Genomic DNA, 15726 nt, shown 5'->3' with positions numbered 1-15726 from the left:
AGGAATAAGTTTTATAGTATTCCAGCGTTGACGCCGAATCCTAATGAGAGCCCAAATGCCGAGTGGAATAAGACGAATAAGACACTACAGTAGACTCTCTCAAATTCAGGCATATGGGACCGAAATGTAGACTCTCTCAAATTCGGGCATATGGGACCGAAATGTCAGCCGAATTAGACATAAATTCGGGCGACAAACTTTCTGAAATGCAACGATTTTTTATTCGTGTGCATATATAGATATTGAGTTTACACACTCATATATAACGTAAATTACATGAAAATCCCTCAATAATGCAAAATCACATCAAAACTAAGACAAACCATGGCAAATTTGAGCATATTTGCTTTGTTTGATAATCATAATCAAACTTAAAAATGACAACAAACTTTTTTCAAATGCAACCGCAGCCCGAATTAAAAAGTAGCCCGATCTTAAAAGAGCCGAATTAGCGAGAGTCTACTGTACTTCCAATTCACTAAACTGATTTGATTCACTGATATTTAAATTCTTTAAATTGATACAATTTAGAGTTCACTTTGGATAATTAGGGTGATGTGTTCGCCGCTAAGGCCGCTAAGGCTACGCAGAAAAGAGAGAGAGGGTTTCTCTACACATCTTGATTTATTAAAAAAAAAAAATCATTCAATTTAATAGTTAATTTTGTAATTTAATAATTCTCACAGCTATTTATAGTTTAAAATTTTCTTTTGCCTCCAAAAGTGGAGGTGCAATCAGGAGAGGCCATGACACTTTTAAGAATGGATATTAGATTTCGAGATTTTGGTCCTTCCGAGATTTGGGCGTTCGAGATTTTGGTATTCAGAATTTAACTTTCGACACTTTGAATTTCGGGATCTTAACCGCGACCCCTTTGTATATTCCGTGTATTCCGCAGGTTATCAATCTCCTAATTAGTAAAAGTACAGTACGTCTCCAATAGGTAAACAGATTCAAATTAGCGTTGCAATCAAGTTCCTCTAATTCGAACGTATGGGAATATAAATTACACTTCTGAATTCTCAAACAAAGAGCATACGAAGAGCATTCAACAAAGAGCGAACGTCCAAACGAAACTAACTGAGCTTTCCTTCAATTCTGAGATACATCTTTAAGCGGACCTTCAAATGGTGATCCCGTGATTCCTGTTCTTCAATAAAGATCTTTGATTTTAATATGTAAAATTTCTTCAAAGTAACAAATCTACTCACAATAACGAAACTGTGTTGAAATTTTTAAATTTCTTAGACCTAGGGGTTAAATCACAAATTCAGCTGATTACTGATTACACATTTATAAACCTGCTTTCCAATTCAGACATCCCAGCTGATTACTGATAACTGATTTAGCTCCAAAAAGTCTTCAAAACCTCCAAAAAGCTCCTAAGCTGTTTTCGTATTCAGACATAACAGTGAAATCAGCAAATTACTTATTTGTTGCTGATTTATTCTCGACCACCTCTCGCGGAGGCCACTAAACTGATTAAGATAATTTGACACTTGAAAATAAAGGTGAAAAAATGCCAATTGTGAATTATACACATATTTTCTTGGTGATTTTCTTAAAACTTATAAAAAAAATACATTTTGCACATTTTAGTGAGCTTTATTTTCCCTGATGAACAATTTTATTTCTATTACCCTACAGATTTTTATAACATTTTAAGTGATGAATTCCCATCCGAAGAGACGACACAACTGTTCCAAGACCAATAAAGGAAGCTTTGAAGACTCCATATCGATAATTTTGAAGACTGTCGTGTGGGCACACCTCTCGAGATCATTCAGTTGGGGTCAGTTCCGATGGGGTTTTCTCGAATCTCGTTACTAGGATTTCGCTCGGTGATCTCGGGAAAATTTTCTTTCATTTTCCTCTTGATTTTCTTCATTTCGTCGGTTGCGGCTACCTCTATCGTATCTGCATTTGTTTTGCATCTGCATTTGGTGTAAGCTACAATACAGACGTCTCCTCTTGCGTGAAATGCTGACACAAAAGAAATGCAGATATGACAGAGGTAGACGCAACCGACGATTTATTGGCTACTTAAAAGACAAATGCAAATATCCACTCTTAAGCAAGGATAGGGACTTTTCTAGATTATTTTGCTCGCAAATCAAATTGTACTCAAAAACCTCTTGATGAACAAAATTTTCATCTTGAATGAAAAACACTTCCTTGCTTGCTTGTTGTTTCCCTTTTCCATTTTTCACAAATCCGACATAAAATAATAACACAATAAGGGATGATGCAATATTAACAAAAATATTAAAGATGCCTTGTTTATATCAAATATTGGCAAGGTAAAGAAATTAATATTTTCAATGAATATAATTTGAATTGACAATAAAATGCGAGAAGTGAAAGAATTAATAAATATGGCGATGTGAAAATCATGAAATTTCGGTTCACGACATTATAAAAATGACAAATCCGTTTGAGGAAATTTTAATTTCCTGCCAAACAGCAAACTCTCCACACTGATTTGTGATAATCAGTATCCATTAAGAGCTTTTTTGGAGAAATCTCCTAATCTGTGAATTGCTACGATTGCTACGCATATTTGTTTTTAAATCAGATAAACAAATCAGCCAACAAATCCCTAAATTGACCCCCTGACTAAATTGACCCATAAGAGATATTGAAAATCTTAAATTTTTACATATATTAAATATTTGACTTAAACTTTTTAAGCTTTTCTAATATAAAAAATGGTGGGCTTTCCTGCAACTTGGCAGCTCATTTTTAAAGAATTAATTAAAAAAAAATCTGCTTCTTTCTGCCCTGCCCTTCTTGTATGGAAGAGCAGAGCTCTCGTAAATGTCCTGTGAAAGTAAATCCCAAAATAGACACAGGGATCAGCCTGAAAAATGAGGATTCGTGTCGATACACTCAGGGATCAGCCCAAAATTTGGAGGATCAGGCTGATCTTCTAAATTCGTGATTCGTGAGGTCTAGTGAAGTTACGGGGATTAGGCGACATCAGCGCCAGTGCTGAAAATAAAAAGCTTCACTTTGGGGTTTTTTGGGTGCTTTTCGAAATGTCAATTGGGTGAAAAAGCATGGAGAGTAATGGTACGCACTCTCAAAATCTTAAAATGCATAAAGATTGGAGTAATAGGAAGGTCAGAGTGCATCTTCCTGTACGAAAAATCCATTGATATTGCACTTAAGAGTCTTTCAGCACTCAAGGTGTGGAGATTTAATAGAAATTCACGCTGAAAACGCCAATCCTTGATCGTAAATCCTCTGTGTATGATAGTTTGGGCTGATTATTTACCGCCAAATTTTTCGAGCTGAGTATTCTCGAGGATCAGCCTGTGTCTATTTTCGGCATAAGATTCAAGACATTCAAGAGAACTAAAACAAAAAGAAATATTCTTATCTCTAAAATAATTGCACTGACGTTTTTTGGCATTTTGGGAATTATTACGTCGATTCCATAAATGTTACTATTTTACCTATTTTATTATCTTATTAATTTTATTTATTCAATTTTAATTTTTTAAATGAAATTTGGACACTTCCTTTTGAAATCCGTGGAAAATTCTGTTATACTTCCGTTTCGGTCCCAGACGCTTTGTTTATTGGGGTGGAGGGCCTAAAATTTTTTTTAGAGGATGTGGAGTTTCAGTATCCCGCCGTCAGAGGCGCGCAGTGCTAGTTTGTGTTTTTTTTTGCTGTGCAGAATTTCAGAAAAATGTCGAAAAAAGGGATAAAAAGTGATAAGATGGTTGATAACATCTCAAAATACGCCAAGAGGGTGAAGCAGTACATCGCGGAACTGGAGGAAAACAGCCAAGTCATGGTAAATATTGGGAAAATACCAAGTGAAAAGTCCTTCAACAAAGATGGCGTCCTTTTCAGACGCTTCATGCTCTGCAGAGCCTCAAGAAAATCCTCAAAATCATCACAAAGTGCATCCAAGTGTCCTTTGGGCACTTCAGAGAGCCCGTGATAAAGATCTTAAAGCTCATTGCTCGACTGAGGGAGAACAGCAGCGTTGAGGTGTACGTGGATGTCCTGGATTTAATGATGACGCACTTTGTGGATGTGATTCTGGCCTGCAAGAATTCCTGGATAACTCTGAGGCTGATCTTGCGTTGCTGCTTGTTTGTGATGAAGTCCCTTCCGGATGAGATTGTGAAGGATATTGCGATCCTGCACATGCAGAAAATAGCCCTGATCCGGAGATGCCTGAGAATTGCTGGAGACTTCAGGAATCAGCGTGTTGTCATGCTGTTCTTCTTTCAGTGCGCCAGGGCAATGTCCAAGGACGAATTGGATCAATTTGCTTTGTTGATTTTTCCCCCGAATGAACTCTGCTACCTTCGGAGGGTTTTCACTTCTTCCTGCTTCCCGAGTCTCGAGTGCAAGATCCGAAGTGCTCTCAATGAGTACAATGATCTCTTGCTCAGCAGGGAGGTTATCTCCTTTCCGGTCAGTCATGTGGATCTGGGTGAGCTCAAGTGCGTCCCGATGCAGGTAAGGGAGCATTAAGCTGAGGACATTGCAAGATCTTTTGGTTGATTCTGCCGGAAATTTTCAGGGAGAAACCATCTGGATCGACTTCAACAGCGACCCGATGAGCCTCTCCATCTACTGCAGCTCCAGGTTCCTCACCAATAATTCCCAGGACAGGCTGACACTCATTTACATCCCGGTGAAGACCATCTCTGGATTTGTCACTTATCAGTAAGTTCTTTTTTTTTTTTACATTTTTCATCCTTAAATTTTCCCTGAAACAAATCCTCATCCATTTCACATCCTCCTGCCTGAAAAACAAAAACAATGATAAGCCTGCTTTAACTTACGGTAGATGAGATTCATATTTAATCTTTAGTGACATTTTTGTAACCACACTGCCCGTAGCGCCCCTAACGCTAGTCCGGTGAACTTTAAATGTTGTAGAAAGTTGTAGCATTTTCCAAGACCTTTCATTTTCCCTCACATTTTGTCCGAAAATCGTTTTTTTTTTCGTGTAAAAAGCCTTATAATTCTACTAAAATATTAAAAAAAAATCGTAGTGATAAACCCTGATCCAGTTTACGGTAAGTGAGATTCTTAATAAGAACCAACTCGGAAAGCAAAAAGAGAACAATGAAACCAGGGGGGTGACATTAGCTCTAAAAAATGCGACCAGCTTTATTGCCAATTTTTTTCCTATTTTCGTACTTATTTTACGGGATATCTCCAAAACTACGTAGGTTGCCAATTTGAGGTGTTCGGTTGCCTTTTAGTTATTAAATTGGCTTTAATTTTGTATTAGTATTATTTGATAATTCATTCTACAATGACAGAAAACAGCTAATAAACTCAAAAGTTTTTTGGCACACCAGAAACATTGGAAACGTCATGCCCCTGAAAGAAACTCAGTGTGGAACCTAAGTTGGAGAACGATGAATTCACAGAGAAATGATTATGATATTACGCCTCCTAGGTTGATACCAAGAACATTATTGTTTTCCAAGGTTGTAATATTTAGCAAGACCTTTAATTTTCAGCCTGGATTATCAAAATCGGTTTACAAGAATCGATATAGGGGGAGGCTTTGAACTTTCGCACAGAAAAATGATGCTCAAGTTCAGTGATTTTTTCTGACTATCATGCAAACCGTATCTATTCTTCAAGTATGCCAAAAAGGTCTCTTACTTATTGGGTTCATAATCCCACCTCAGATTATCCCAGGAAATCCTCAGATTTTCCTCCAGAGGAAAATGAAAATTTAATGGCGATTTGTGCGAAAGTTCAATCAAGTTTCCATCTTCGCTCACGATTCACGCCATCATTGAATTTTGCACCCGACACTAAAAGTTGCACATAATTGTTTGAAGGGAACTCTAATCTACTTGATTAAACCGTTTGTACAAAGAATAAAACATTTTAATATCACTTTTTTGGAACTTTTCTAAGACATATTTTCATGACACTAAAAACCTCTTTTTTGTTTGATTCCATGAGAATTTCTTTCCAGGAAACGGTAAATCTGGTGAATGCTTTCTTGAAAAGTCCAAATATCACCAAATTTACACTAATTAATAAGTTTTTTAAGCTAGAAATGTACTTAAAATTTGCAAGCGAGAAGATCGAAAATATTCCTCTATTCCTCTAGAGCAGACCTGTGCTAAAAGAAAAGCCGAAGTGAATTTGGTGGTGCCAGTTGGGATTCTTCGAAATGTCGCAAAAATTCCCGTAGAGAAAATGTGAGATTTTTTAATGTGAAAATTGTTTAATTTCTTACTTAGAGTTAAGTCGATATTACAACAAAAACATTCGGATGAAATTTTGAGCTGGAAGACTCATATTCTTTTGGGCTGTCCAAAAATTCATGATAGGTTTGAGAAAAACCCTTTTGTACAATACTATTTTTGTTAATATGGAATGCAAAAGTACATATTACAAGAAGGGACACGACGTGCTAATAACGATAAAATAGAGAAGAAAATATTTTGTCGCATTTCAGTGATTTTTTGCAACCGCAGCGCCGCCAGACGTTTGTTAAGTGAGTTATTTGTGTCTCTGTCTCTATCTCTCTCTCTCGAGTTGAATTGCGCGCGATTTAAAAAAAAGGTGATCATTTGAAATGATATTTTCTTTAAATTTCTTTATATTTCCGCAAGATTCAAATAAAAGGGTGTTTAGTGAACAGCCATCCGTCTTCCGACAAAGATATCAAGAAGACAATTTATTTTTATGAGAGTTTTTCTTTCTATTATGTCTTTTTGGCGCAAAAATATTCATCATGGCACCGTGAATAAGCGGGATTAGTGTCACCAGCACGTCAATCTGCAATTTTTCATTAGAACTATCCCGTCAAATAATTTCGTCAGATATCTTTAAGATTTCTGCAGAAAATATCTACACCTCTGCCGAGAATCTGCCGAGAAATCTGTAGATATTCCTACGAATTTTATTTGGGCTTGGGACAAAATTCGTCAGAAATTTTTGTAGATTTTCTGACGAATCCTGGTGCATACTCTGACGAATTTCTGTAGATATTTTGCCGATTTTCTGTAGATTTTTTCTACATTCCAGACTTTCTAGACAGTTGTGTCAGAAAAGATGGAATATTTTGCACTGAAGTTTGCAAAATTCAATAGGGTTATTCTTGGTGATATCACAGTGTTTATATAAAATGAAGAATTCTGCGACGCTGTGTTACAAGTAGAGAAAAGTGAAGTGAAAACTTTAAACAGAGTGTCGACCAAAATTTCGTGTTTTTGTATCATTCCATGGGCGATTTTTAAGAAATTAGTATTTTTGCTCGCATTTTTTTAGTTATTTTAAATGTTTAATCGGTAATGCTTGTTAAGCAGAGCATACCATTTTCTTTGTAGCTTCTACAGTTTCTTGATAAATCAACAATATTTTTGTTGAGACAATGGAGACTATGCAGATTTCCTATGCAGAAATTCTGCAGAAAATCTATAGATTTCCTCTGAATGTACTAGAATATACCGTTACAATTCAAAAAACCTCCGAGAAAAATCGGCAGGTAGAGCAATGATTTGACGGGATCAACACAAAATTTGAGATACTACACGACTATTAATAAGCACAGGTCTGCTCTAGAGGGCGCCGGATATGCTCAAAAACGTTTGAATGCGCATCATTGAAGATTTCTCTGTCCCTACAGATACAGGAATCGGAATTTAGCACAGAGATTGAGCTTCAGCAGGTGAACAGGCTAAAATTTTCACGGACAAATTTTTTTCTTTGTCGTGAAAAACAACACAAAAGTGAGGTTATGTCAAAGATTGTCAAAAACTAGTTATAAACTGTGTGAGCTTATTGCAGATGTGATTCCTTCATTGCACATTCAGTTTGTGCAAGCTTGAAAAATATTTTTATATCAAAGAAATGCAAAATTGCTTAAAAATTACTCAACTGCAGCCTATTTGAATCAAATTACTTCTTGTTTATCAACTTTAAGATTTTTAAGTTTTACTTTTTAGTGGTGGATTAAATCGGTAGATTACATTAGATGTGAATATGAGGGATCGCATCTAAAATGAAGTTTGCTGGAAAATGTGCGAAGAAGCAATGTCTTCTATGTGCGATCGATGAATCTGAGTCAAGTTTGTGAATTTTCTTCCACCCACAAAAAGTGCCTCTTCAGCCTAAAAGATTTTTACATAATTCTGAAACCTAATAACCCCTCTACCCTCTGTGATAGTAGTTTTTCAGAAAAGTGATATTAATTGTCACCCAAACGCACTCGGTAACGATTAACGAAAGATTGAAAGGAGTACACGGTAAAAAATTTCGGCACACCGTCAGTTGGATCAGCAATTGTCGTAACTTTCTCATCACTTCATCAGCACTTATTCTAACTATATGGAAATACACATACTGTACAAGAACTGCTAATAAGGTAATGAAGAACTTTCGACAATTGCTGATCCAACTGACGACATATTTGTTCCAAAAATTAGATCTTCCACGAACACCATAATTTTTGGCACAATCTTGTTCATTTTACGAGACTCAAAAAGATAATCAATATTAGTAACGAATTTGTTCCAAAGCGTAGCTCGTCGACGGACACCGAAAATGTTTGAAATAAATTTGTACCTTCTAGGAGAAACAAAAAGATACCCAACATTAGTAACAAATCTGTTCCAAAAAAAATAGCTCGTCTAGTATAAAATCGTATCCCTCCTGTCACACTCAGTCATCCATCAGCAACGAAGCGAGGCGGACACCAAATCTGTGGCAATTTTCGTGCTACATGGTTTCACTTTTTAATTCGAGATTCCCTTCGCCTCCTTCCGCCAGGATTCGCATATGATTTCGTCATACAGCGTCTGTATAAAACACTCTCAAGTTGATTTTTATTTGATGTTCCTTATGAACTTTCGCCACAGAAATTCATCTCGACAGAAGTATAGGCCTTAACTGTAAGACGAAATCACTTACACGAATTTGTTCCCGACAATGGGAACAGAAAGATTTCCCCACCCGAGCCGGGGTACTCTGTAAGCGTTTTAATATTTTCAGATGTCCTGTTACTTGGTTTAAGGTCCTTGATTATAGTGATCTCTAGCCCTTGTTGGATTGGAGAAAAAATTATACTTCCCGGGTTTCTTATGGATTCTTTAAGCCCTGTGTAGGTTTTCAATAGGTTTCTCGGGTTCCCATGCGTTCTTCGTGAGTTACAAACGAATTCTGCGAATTCTTCGGCCAAACTTGTTCGAGTTATAAGAACTAACAGGAATATATTAGACTTGATTTAATTAAAGTTCCTATGAGCCCCATTAGAAGAACCTCCTTGAAGTTTCCTATATCCTAGATCTTCTAACACTTCTACTTCACTACTAACGGATTCCTCAAGATAAGTTTAACTTATTTATCCTCAAGTTCTTTCAATTTATTGTCATTGATGTCATTGTCACAAAAAAAAAAACCTCTTCCTCATCTAGCAACAACTTCGATGAGGATTTATTCATTATATGCCGGGAAAGGTTCAAAATAGTGGATGTTGAATCTGGAGATGAAGATATGTTTTTGAATATCTGTGACATCAAGATCACATTTTTTATGCACGAACGCAATCGTGATGATGGAATGGCCACTTTGAAGAAAATAGAACGTATTGTGTCTCAAAAAAATGAAGATCAGACCTCTCTGAAATTTATCAAACATAATTTCGGGACGATGGTCAATGTTGAAGGGGCCGTAACTCAACGAATGGTACAGAATATGAATTTTGAAATGACAAATCAGTCATTCTGTAACTATTCGTCAATGGATATTGGTGGTGAGGAATCAATGCAGATTACACCAGTAGAACTGTCGCCGATACCTGAGGAACCTGCTGTTGAGAATAATTCAACATTTTCCACGGAAAAAGTTTTGAAAGCTGTTGAGGAAATTCAAGAAGCCGTTCAGAAAATTAAAGAATCTTATGAAGAAATTGAGAAAACAGGAGAAGAGATTCAGCAAACACCTCAGAAAGATAGTGGCCAAGAAGAAGCGAGTTTTGAGTCAAGTCAGGAGAATCCTCCTTCTTTGAGTTATAACGGTTTACCAAGTCCTCGAAGTTCCAGTTCTTCCGATAATGACTGTACCGAGGAACCGCCGAAAAGTCCAGGGGAATCTACAGGTAACTGCGTCAGTCAGAAGGAACCTCCTCAAACGAATTCTGAAAGATTCACAACGAACAAACACAAAAGTGAATTAACCCAACGTTGGATGGAAGAGAAGACATTTGATTCCTTGATCAGTGGTCTATCAGTTCAGAAGACTACGGTGAATTCTATCAATTCACAAAAGAGTGCTTCAATTGAAAATGAAGACAACGACAAGATGCTCAGTCAACTGATTACACAGGAAAACCCTGCTCCGAAATGTTCATCTCGTGAGAGAGTTTCGTGTGTCAGTAATCTCGATTTTTCCGCAGATAACACTTTGCAAACGGTTCCCAAGTCTACAAAGACTCGTCAAAGAAAGAAACCGTTGTCATTTGATACCAGGATTTCTATGTTACACGGTCGGAGGATGTTGAAGATGTCTTCCGTTCCGAAAAACAAAGCCGTAAAGTCAACGCCTTCAAAGATCAATCCTTCTTCCCAAAAACCACCTGAAATGGAGATCAAGGCAAATTCTTCTCAATCAAGTCCGGAACTCGTTCAAAAAAAGCTGTTTACGAAGCGTTTAAAGAATCCAAGGAAGAGTCCTGCTAAGAAAATTGTCCCAGATCGAGCTGCGAAATCTGCAAAAACGTATACCGAATTTTTTAGCAGTTCTGAAGATTCCGTGCTAGACGTTACTGAGACCATTGAAGATTTTTTGCAGCGTCAAAAGGATGACCAAGAGATCGTAACTAACGACGATTTTGATAATATTCGCAATGAATCGATTAAGGCCTTAGGTTCAAAACCTGAAGATACAGTCGACGAGAATGTTAATCGGGAAAGTTTGAAGGGGGTTGCTTCTATGGAAAATTCCCTTAAGAACGTTCCGAGAGAGGAGATCGAAGTTACTTCGTTGCAATCAAATGAGGAGATGCTCTCACGTCCTAGAAACTGCAGTGTTTTTGAAAAAGAGGCAATTAAGAAACGTGAGGCACTTTTGAAGTCTTCAGATAAAGGAACCAAGAAGACGACGAATGATAAAGCATCTGAAGACTTCGTGAACTTGATCAGTCAGGAAGATAACATTGAAGATGTTTCTGAAAGCAACGTCAAGAAGATCACTTTGGCTTCAAAGGAGAACGTTCAGATTGAGGAGGCCAAAGAAGAGGAGAACGAGATGAACATTTTTCAATCAAGTCTGAATACGTCCCACATGACGTTTGTTGGCTGTCCGAGTCCGAACAGTTCAGGAACTTTTGAAGATGAACCGATCCATGAAACTTCGAAGATGGAAGAAAAGCCTTCGAAGAAACCAGCTTCTGTTCCAAAGAAAACTCCGAAGAAACGGAAGACTGATCAAACTTTGAAGGTCCTGGAAGAGTCGTCAAAGAACCCAGTTTCTCTTCCCAAGAAAACTCCAGTGAGACGCAAAACTGGTGAAATTTTGAAGATTCCAGGAGAGTCTACAAAGAACTCAGCTTCTGTTTCAAAGAAAACTCGGAAGAAGCGCATGACTGTTGATGAATGTTCAGAGAAGGATGTTTTTGATTATGCTTCAGAAGATAATGTTCCTGATTTTGGCAAGGTCATAGATAAATTGGTGCAACGTGACGAAGAAGAGAAGGAGAATATCTTCGAAAGCGTTGACGATGCAACTACTGCAGTCAATGTGAAGAAGAGGAAGCTCTTCAATCCTCAAGAGAATATTCCGAATGAAGAAGTGGGAGAGATCAAAGATGAACCACCGAAAAAGAAGTACAGGTTCTTTAAGAGTCGCAACAGTACACCATCGGACATTGTAATTGATTCAGAGTGTAGTCAGACGAGTGAGGGAAGGAAGCCTTCGGCCAAGTTACAGAAGTTTCAGAAGAATATCTGGAAGATCAATAATAAGGCCAAGAAGGTCGGCAGTGGTCGTGGAAGGAACACGACAACTAAGGAAGATGGGAGGAACAACGTAAAGAATAAGGGACGGTCGAAGAAAATGAGTGCACCAATTGTGAAGAGGTGCTTGGATTTTGGAACAGAGGCTGGACTTCTTGTGTCCAAAATCACTCCCAATCGATCCAGCTTGATATGTAGCACCTCCGCAACGCCCTTCAAGTCTCCTGCCTAAGACACGAAGGGGAGGCCACGAGGTGCAACTTCCCTATGTTATTTTTAATTTTCTTCTTTTCCAGTTGTTTCGCAAAGCAAATATCAATGAATTCTGTATCAAGTATTTTGTATTTTGAAGTTCATATCCATATTATGAAAAAGGAATACTTAATAAATGAAGTTTTCGAACTGTTTCTTGAATAAAGCAAGGAAGATGAAAGAGAGTTGCAATGCAAGGTATTGTCGTGAGACGGACGTTGGTAGCCTTAAATATGGATTTCGAGGAAATTTTGTGTTTTCATCGACTCTGTTTTCATGAAAACCACTTGCGGGATGTGATGTCCCGGAGGTGTCTAAGGGTATACAGAGAATAGTTGACCTTTCAGAGATGGCTTGATCAGACCATAAGAGAGTTGTATTGAAGATTATACCCGGGTTTTTAACTTGATCAGAAAAGGGAATAATTACACCGTAAAGATATAATGGAGAGCATTCAAGGTAAACTTCTTTTTTTTAGACATTACAATAGCTTGGTACTTTTATGAATCAAAATAAACCCATTTGATAAAGCCCAGTGCTCAGTTCTGGAAAGATTGGTATTCATGAGGCGAAAAGTCTGAAGAGAATTAGACGGCTCACCTTTAACATATGGGGCACTCAATGGGTTAAATGATAAAGCACTCGCTCTATGATGCAAGTGTCCCGGCTTCGAATCCCCTTTAGGTCACCAGGAATTTTTCTGGCGTTAAAGGTGTTCAGATTGCATCCAGTGAGCTTCACTGCACTTGATTCCACGGGGCATAGGTCTGACAACCTCATCCCTGTATAAGAAAAAATAATAATGGATGTCCCGAAGTCCCCTTGTGGGAAGGCCCTGTTCCTCTATGGAATGTTGTGTCACCATTATTGTTATTATTATTACCTTTAACATATCGACGGCTCCATTCCATACTATGCTAAGTCGACTTGGCTTTATATTACTCCGAGAGATATGTTGTTCTTGAGACCGAGATCTACAACTGGTGAAAATTTGGTGGTCATCCGATGTTCGGGTAACGAGATATTTGACTTTCGGAAAAAAAATTATACGTGCAGCATAGGAAATCGCCAACTTCAAATGGCTCTCCTGAAAAGTTGTCATTCTGAGATAGCATAGTATGGAATGGAACCGTCCATATATTTGAAGATCATTTGCATGGAGATGAAAAAAGCAATTCTGTAATACTGAGGGTAAGTCAGAGAGGTAGGAGAGCTGTGGGACAAGGATTCAGTCTTGATCAATGCCACTATTTAAGAAAGAAGATAAACTAATATTCTCACGATACTTCGCAATAAGAGAACTTCCAGTGTAGTAAGATTGAATAAGGGCTACTCCAGTGGACGAAAATTTAAAAAGAGATCATAACTTTGAAGAGAAAAGGCCCACTAGACAATGGTAAAGTAGCGTAGTAATCGTGTCGTTAAACTCCTCGCCGTTGTCAACTTTTCCTATTGAAATCTCAAGGTTACTTCTGTGACCTGCTGCAGAGTGAGTGGTATGACATCCTGGACGCCGTATGTGGTGGTGGAGTCAGTGTGTCATGGGAAGGCTCAGAGTGTGGATGCAAAGCCTGCGCTTCCGAAAGAGAGGGCCGCTACCTGTTGAGGAAGTGTCAGTAGTTCGGAAAAGAAAGCTACAATTTATAGCAAAGAAGATTGTGTAGAAGACTATCAAAAAAACTCTGGGAATGTGACGTCCTTTGTGACTCTGGGGTAATTCAAACTATACCCCATACTTTTGTATTTGTCCCTTGTCCCACGCTTCATGCGGAGTAGGGGACTTGATGTCGGCAATCCCGTTTCCCATTAACCTAACCCGTTATTGGTTAAGTTCAGCAGAATACGAATCACCAAGTGATTTCGATCTGTAGAAGACGAAATGTGTGAAGAGTGTGAAGTGTCAAGATCAAATCTCATAACAATAATAGTAGTATGGCCCTTCTGAAAACCTGAAGTTGCAGATGACCATGTTTTGCTAGATCTGCTCATGAAGAAGAAACTCAAAGACCTTTGATAGTGTAGGAGCACTGTTGAGCCTGGACCGTCCGATGAATTATCCCGAAGGTAAATCAGTTCCTCACCCGGCGTTCAACCGTGAATCTGTGAGGAAGCTCGATTCGTAGCTTCTCGGGAATGGACAATGAGGGGGGGCTCTACTCCGAGAGTCTTGCGATGGAGAGCACTTCAGTATGTTCCGGTGTAGGTCAGTAGCATATTGTAGTCGTTTTTTCCGCCAACACAGTGAAGTAGAGTCGTTCTCTCCAACCTCACTGTGGTAATGTCCGTTCTATTCAAACTATAACGGTTCCCTCCGTCCAACCGCTGAGTGAGTGAAGGTGACAAGTCAATGGAATGGGGCACTTCAATTTATTGCTACAATAGTAAAGGAAGAAGGCTGATGGACCTGAAGTTAGAAGGCGATTTGGGATTAGTAATTTTGGGAATAGGAACTACAAGAGTTTGCTTCCAAGAATTAGGATTGTTTGAAGTTGTGATTATAGTTGAAGATAGTCATGATATATGTGGTTATTGATATAGTCATTATATATGAAAGTTTCTTCTAACATTTGTTGCTATTTTTCTTTGACCTAAATATCTTTGAAAATGCGTTTTAATTATGATCAAGCTTGGTTCATGGAGATACTGATGAACGTCAGAACCCTTTCATGGGATACACCTTCATGGTAATGTCATAGGTCATTCGAGTGAACATATTATACTTCTTCAAGTAAAATAATATTTTTAATATCAGAGAATTTTTCTTTCTGATTGTTTAAAAATAGCGAATGGGAAAAATTTCCTTTTCTTCTGTTCCTTCTCTTCCTCTTTAAATTTTACTGCTGTCGGATTTATATTTTCTATCTGGTAAGATCCACGTTGCATACTTTTTCGTCAACAGTCAGTAAGTTTTCTTTCTGGTTTAAAAATGCCTATCAATAATTTGATTAAAAATACTTTAAAAAAAAAACAATTTTTCCTCTTCCTGGTTTAAAAATACTAATTGGAGAATTTTTTGTGGATTACAATACCAATCATGAAAATTCGGGGAAGTATAATATCTTGTGATAAAAATTTATTGATATTATTCCTTCTATAAAAAAAAACTGTAAGCTTTCTTTAAGATTTTCAATTTTGATTTCAACATATTTTACAAACATCAGTGAAAATTTTCTGAAAAAAAATACTTCTTCGGCTAAAGTAACGTTTGACTACAAAACGGCGTATTATATTGAAACACGTGACCAGTTTTGTCAATATGAATTTTAATTTACTTTTTAAAATTTCACTTTGAAATGCGCATTTGATATAACTGAGCCCGATCACAAGTAGATTTTGATTCTCCAATAGTGTCTTGGATGAAAGGTAAATGGAACTCTATTTGCACAAAAAGTCGTTGAAGTTCGAAGAATTCAAATTCAATTTCGAATTTTCATACTAAATTTTCGAACAAGTTGGGGAAAATTTATCAAATATCACACTAAAAAGCTCGCAAAAGAGTTACTCGGTGATTATGGAG

General features: G+C 37.5%; 1 protein-coding gene across 1 annotated transcript; it reads left to right on the top strand.

The window, feature by feature from the left end:
• Window positions 1-3629: 3629 nt before the first annotated feature.
• LOC129800090 (enolase-phosphatase E1-like) lies at window positions 3630-12375 on the top strand. The gene is made up of 4 exons (XM_055844466.1): window positions 3630-3805; window positions 3865-4482; window positions 4547-4692; window positions 9420-12375. The coding sequence occupies exons 1-4, from the start codon at window positions 3698-3700 to the stop codon at window positions 12187-12189; spliced, it is 3642 nt and encodes a 1213-aa protein (XP_055700441.1). The 5' UTR covers window positions 3630-3697; the 3' UTR covers window positions 12190-12375.
• The last annotated feature ends 3351 nt before the right edge of the window (window positions 12376-15726 follow it).

The sequence above is a fragment of the Phlebotomus papatasi genome, chromosome 1, assembly GCF_024763615.1.
Source record: "Phlebotomus papatasi isolate M1 chromosome 1, Ppap_2.1, whole genome shotgun sequence".
In the NCBI taxonomy this organism is placed as follows: domain Eukaryota; kingdom Metazoa; phylum Arthropoda; class Insecta; order Diptera; family Psychodidae; genus Phlebotomus; species Phlebotomus papatasi.
The sequence above is the reverse complement of the archived record's forward strand: the minus strand, read 5'-3'. Positions and strand labels throughout refer to the sequence as shown.

Excerpts from the sequence above, each read along its gene's own strand:
- LOC129800090 (XM_055844466.1), top strand. The coding sequence starts at position 3,698 with ATGTCGAAAAAAGGGATAAAAAGTGATAAGATGGTTGATAACATCTCA. Across the intron at positions 4,483-4,546 it reads TCAAGTGCGTCCCGATGCAG|GGAGAAACCATCTGGATCGA; the intron begins GTAAGGGAGCAT and ends GGAAATTTTCAG. Across the intron at positions 4,693-9,419 it reads TCTGGATTTGTCACTTATCA|CAACAACTTCGATGAGGATT; the intron begins GTAAGTTCTTTT and ends TTCCTCATCTAG.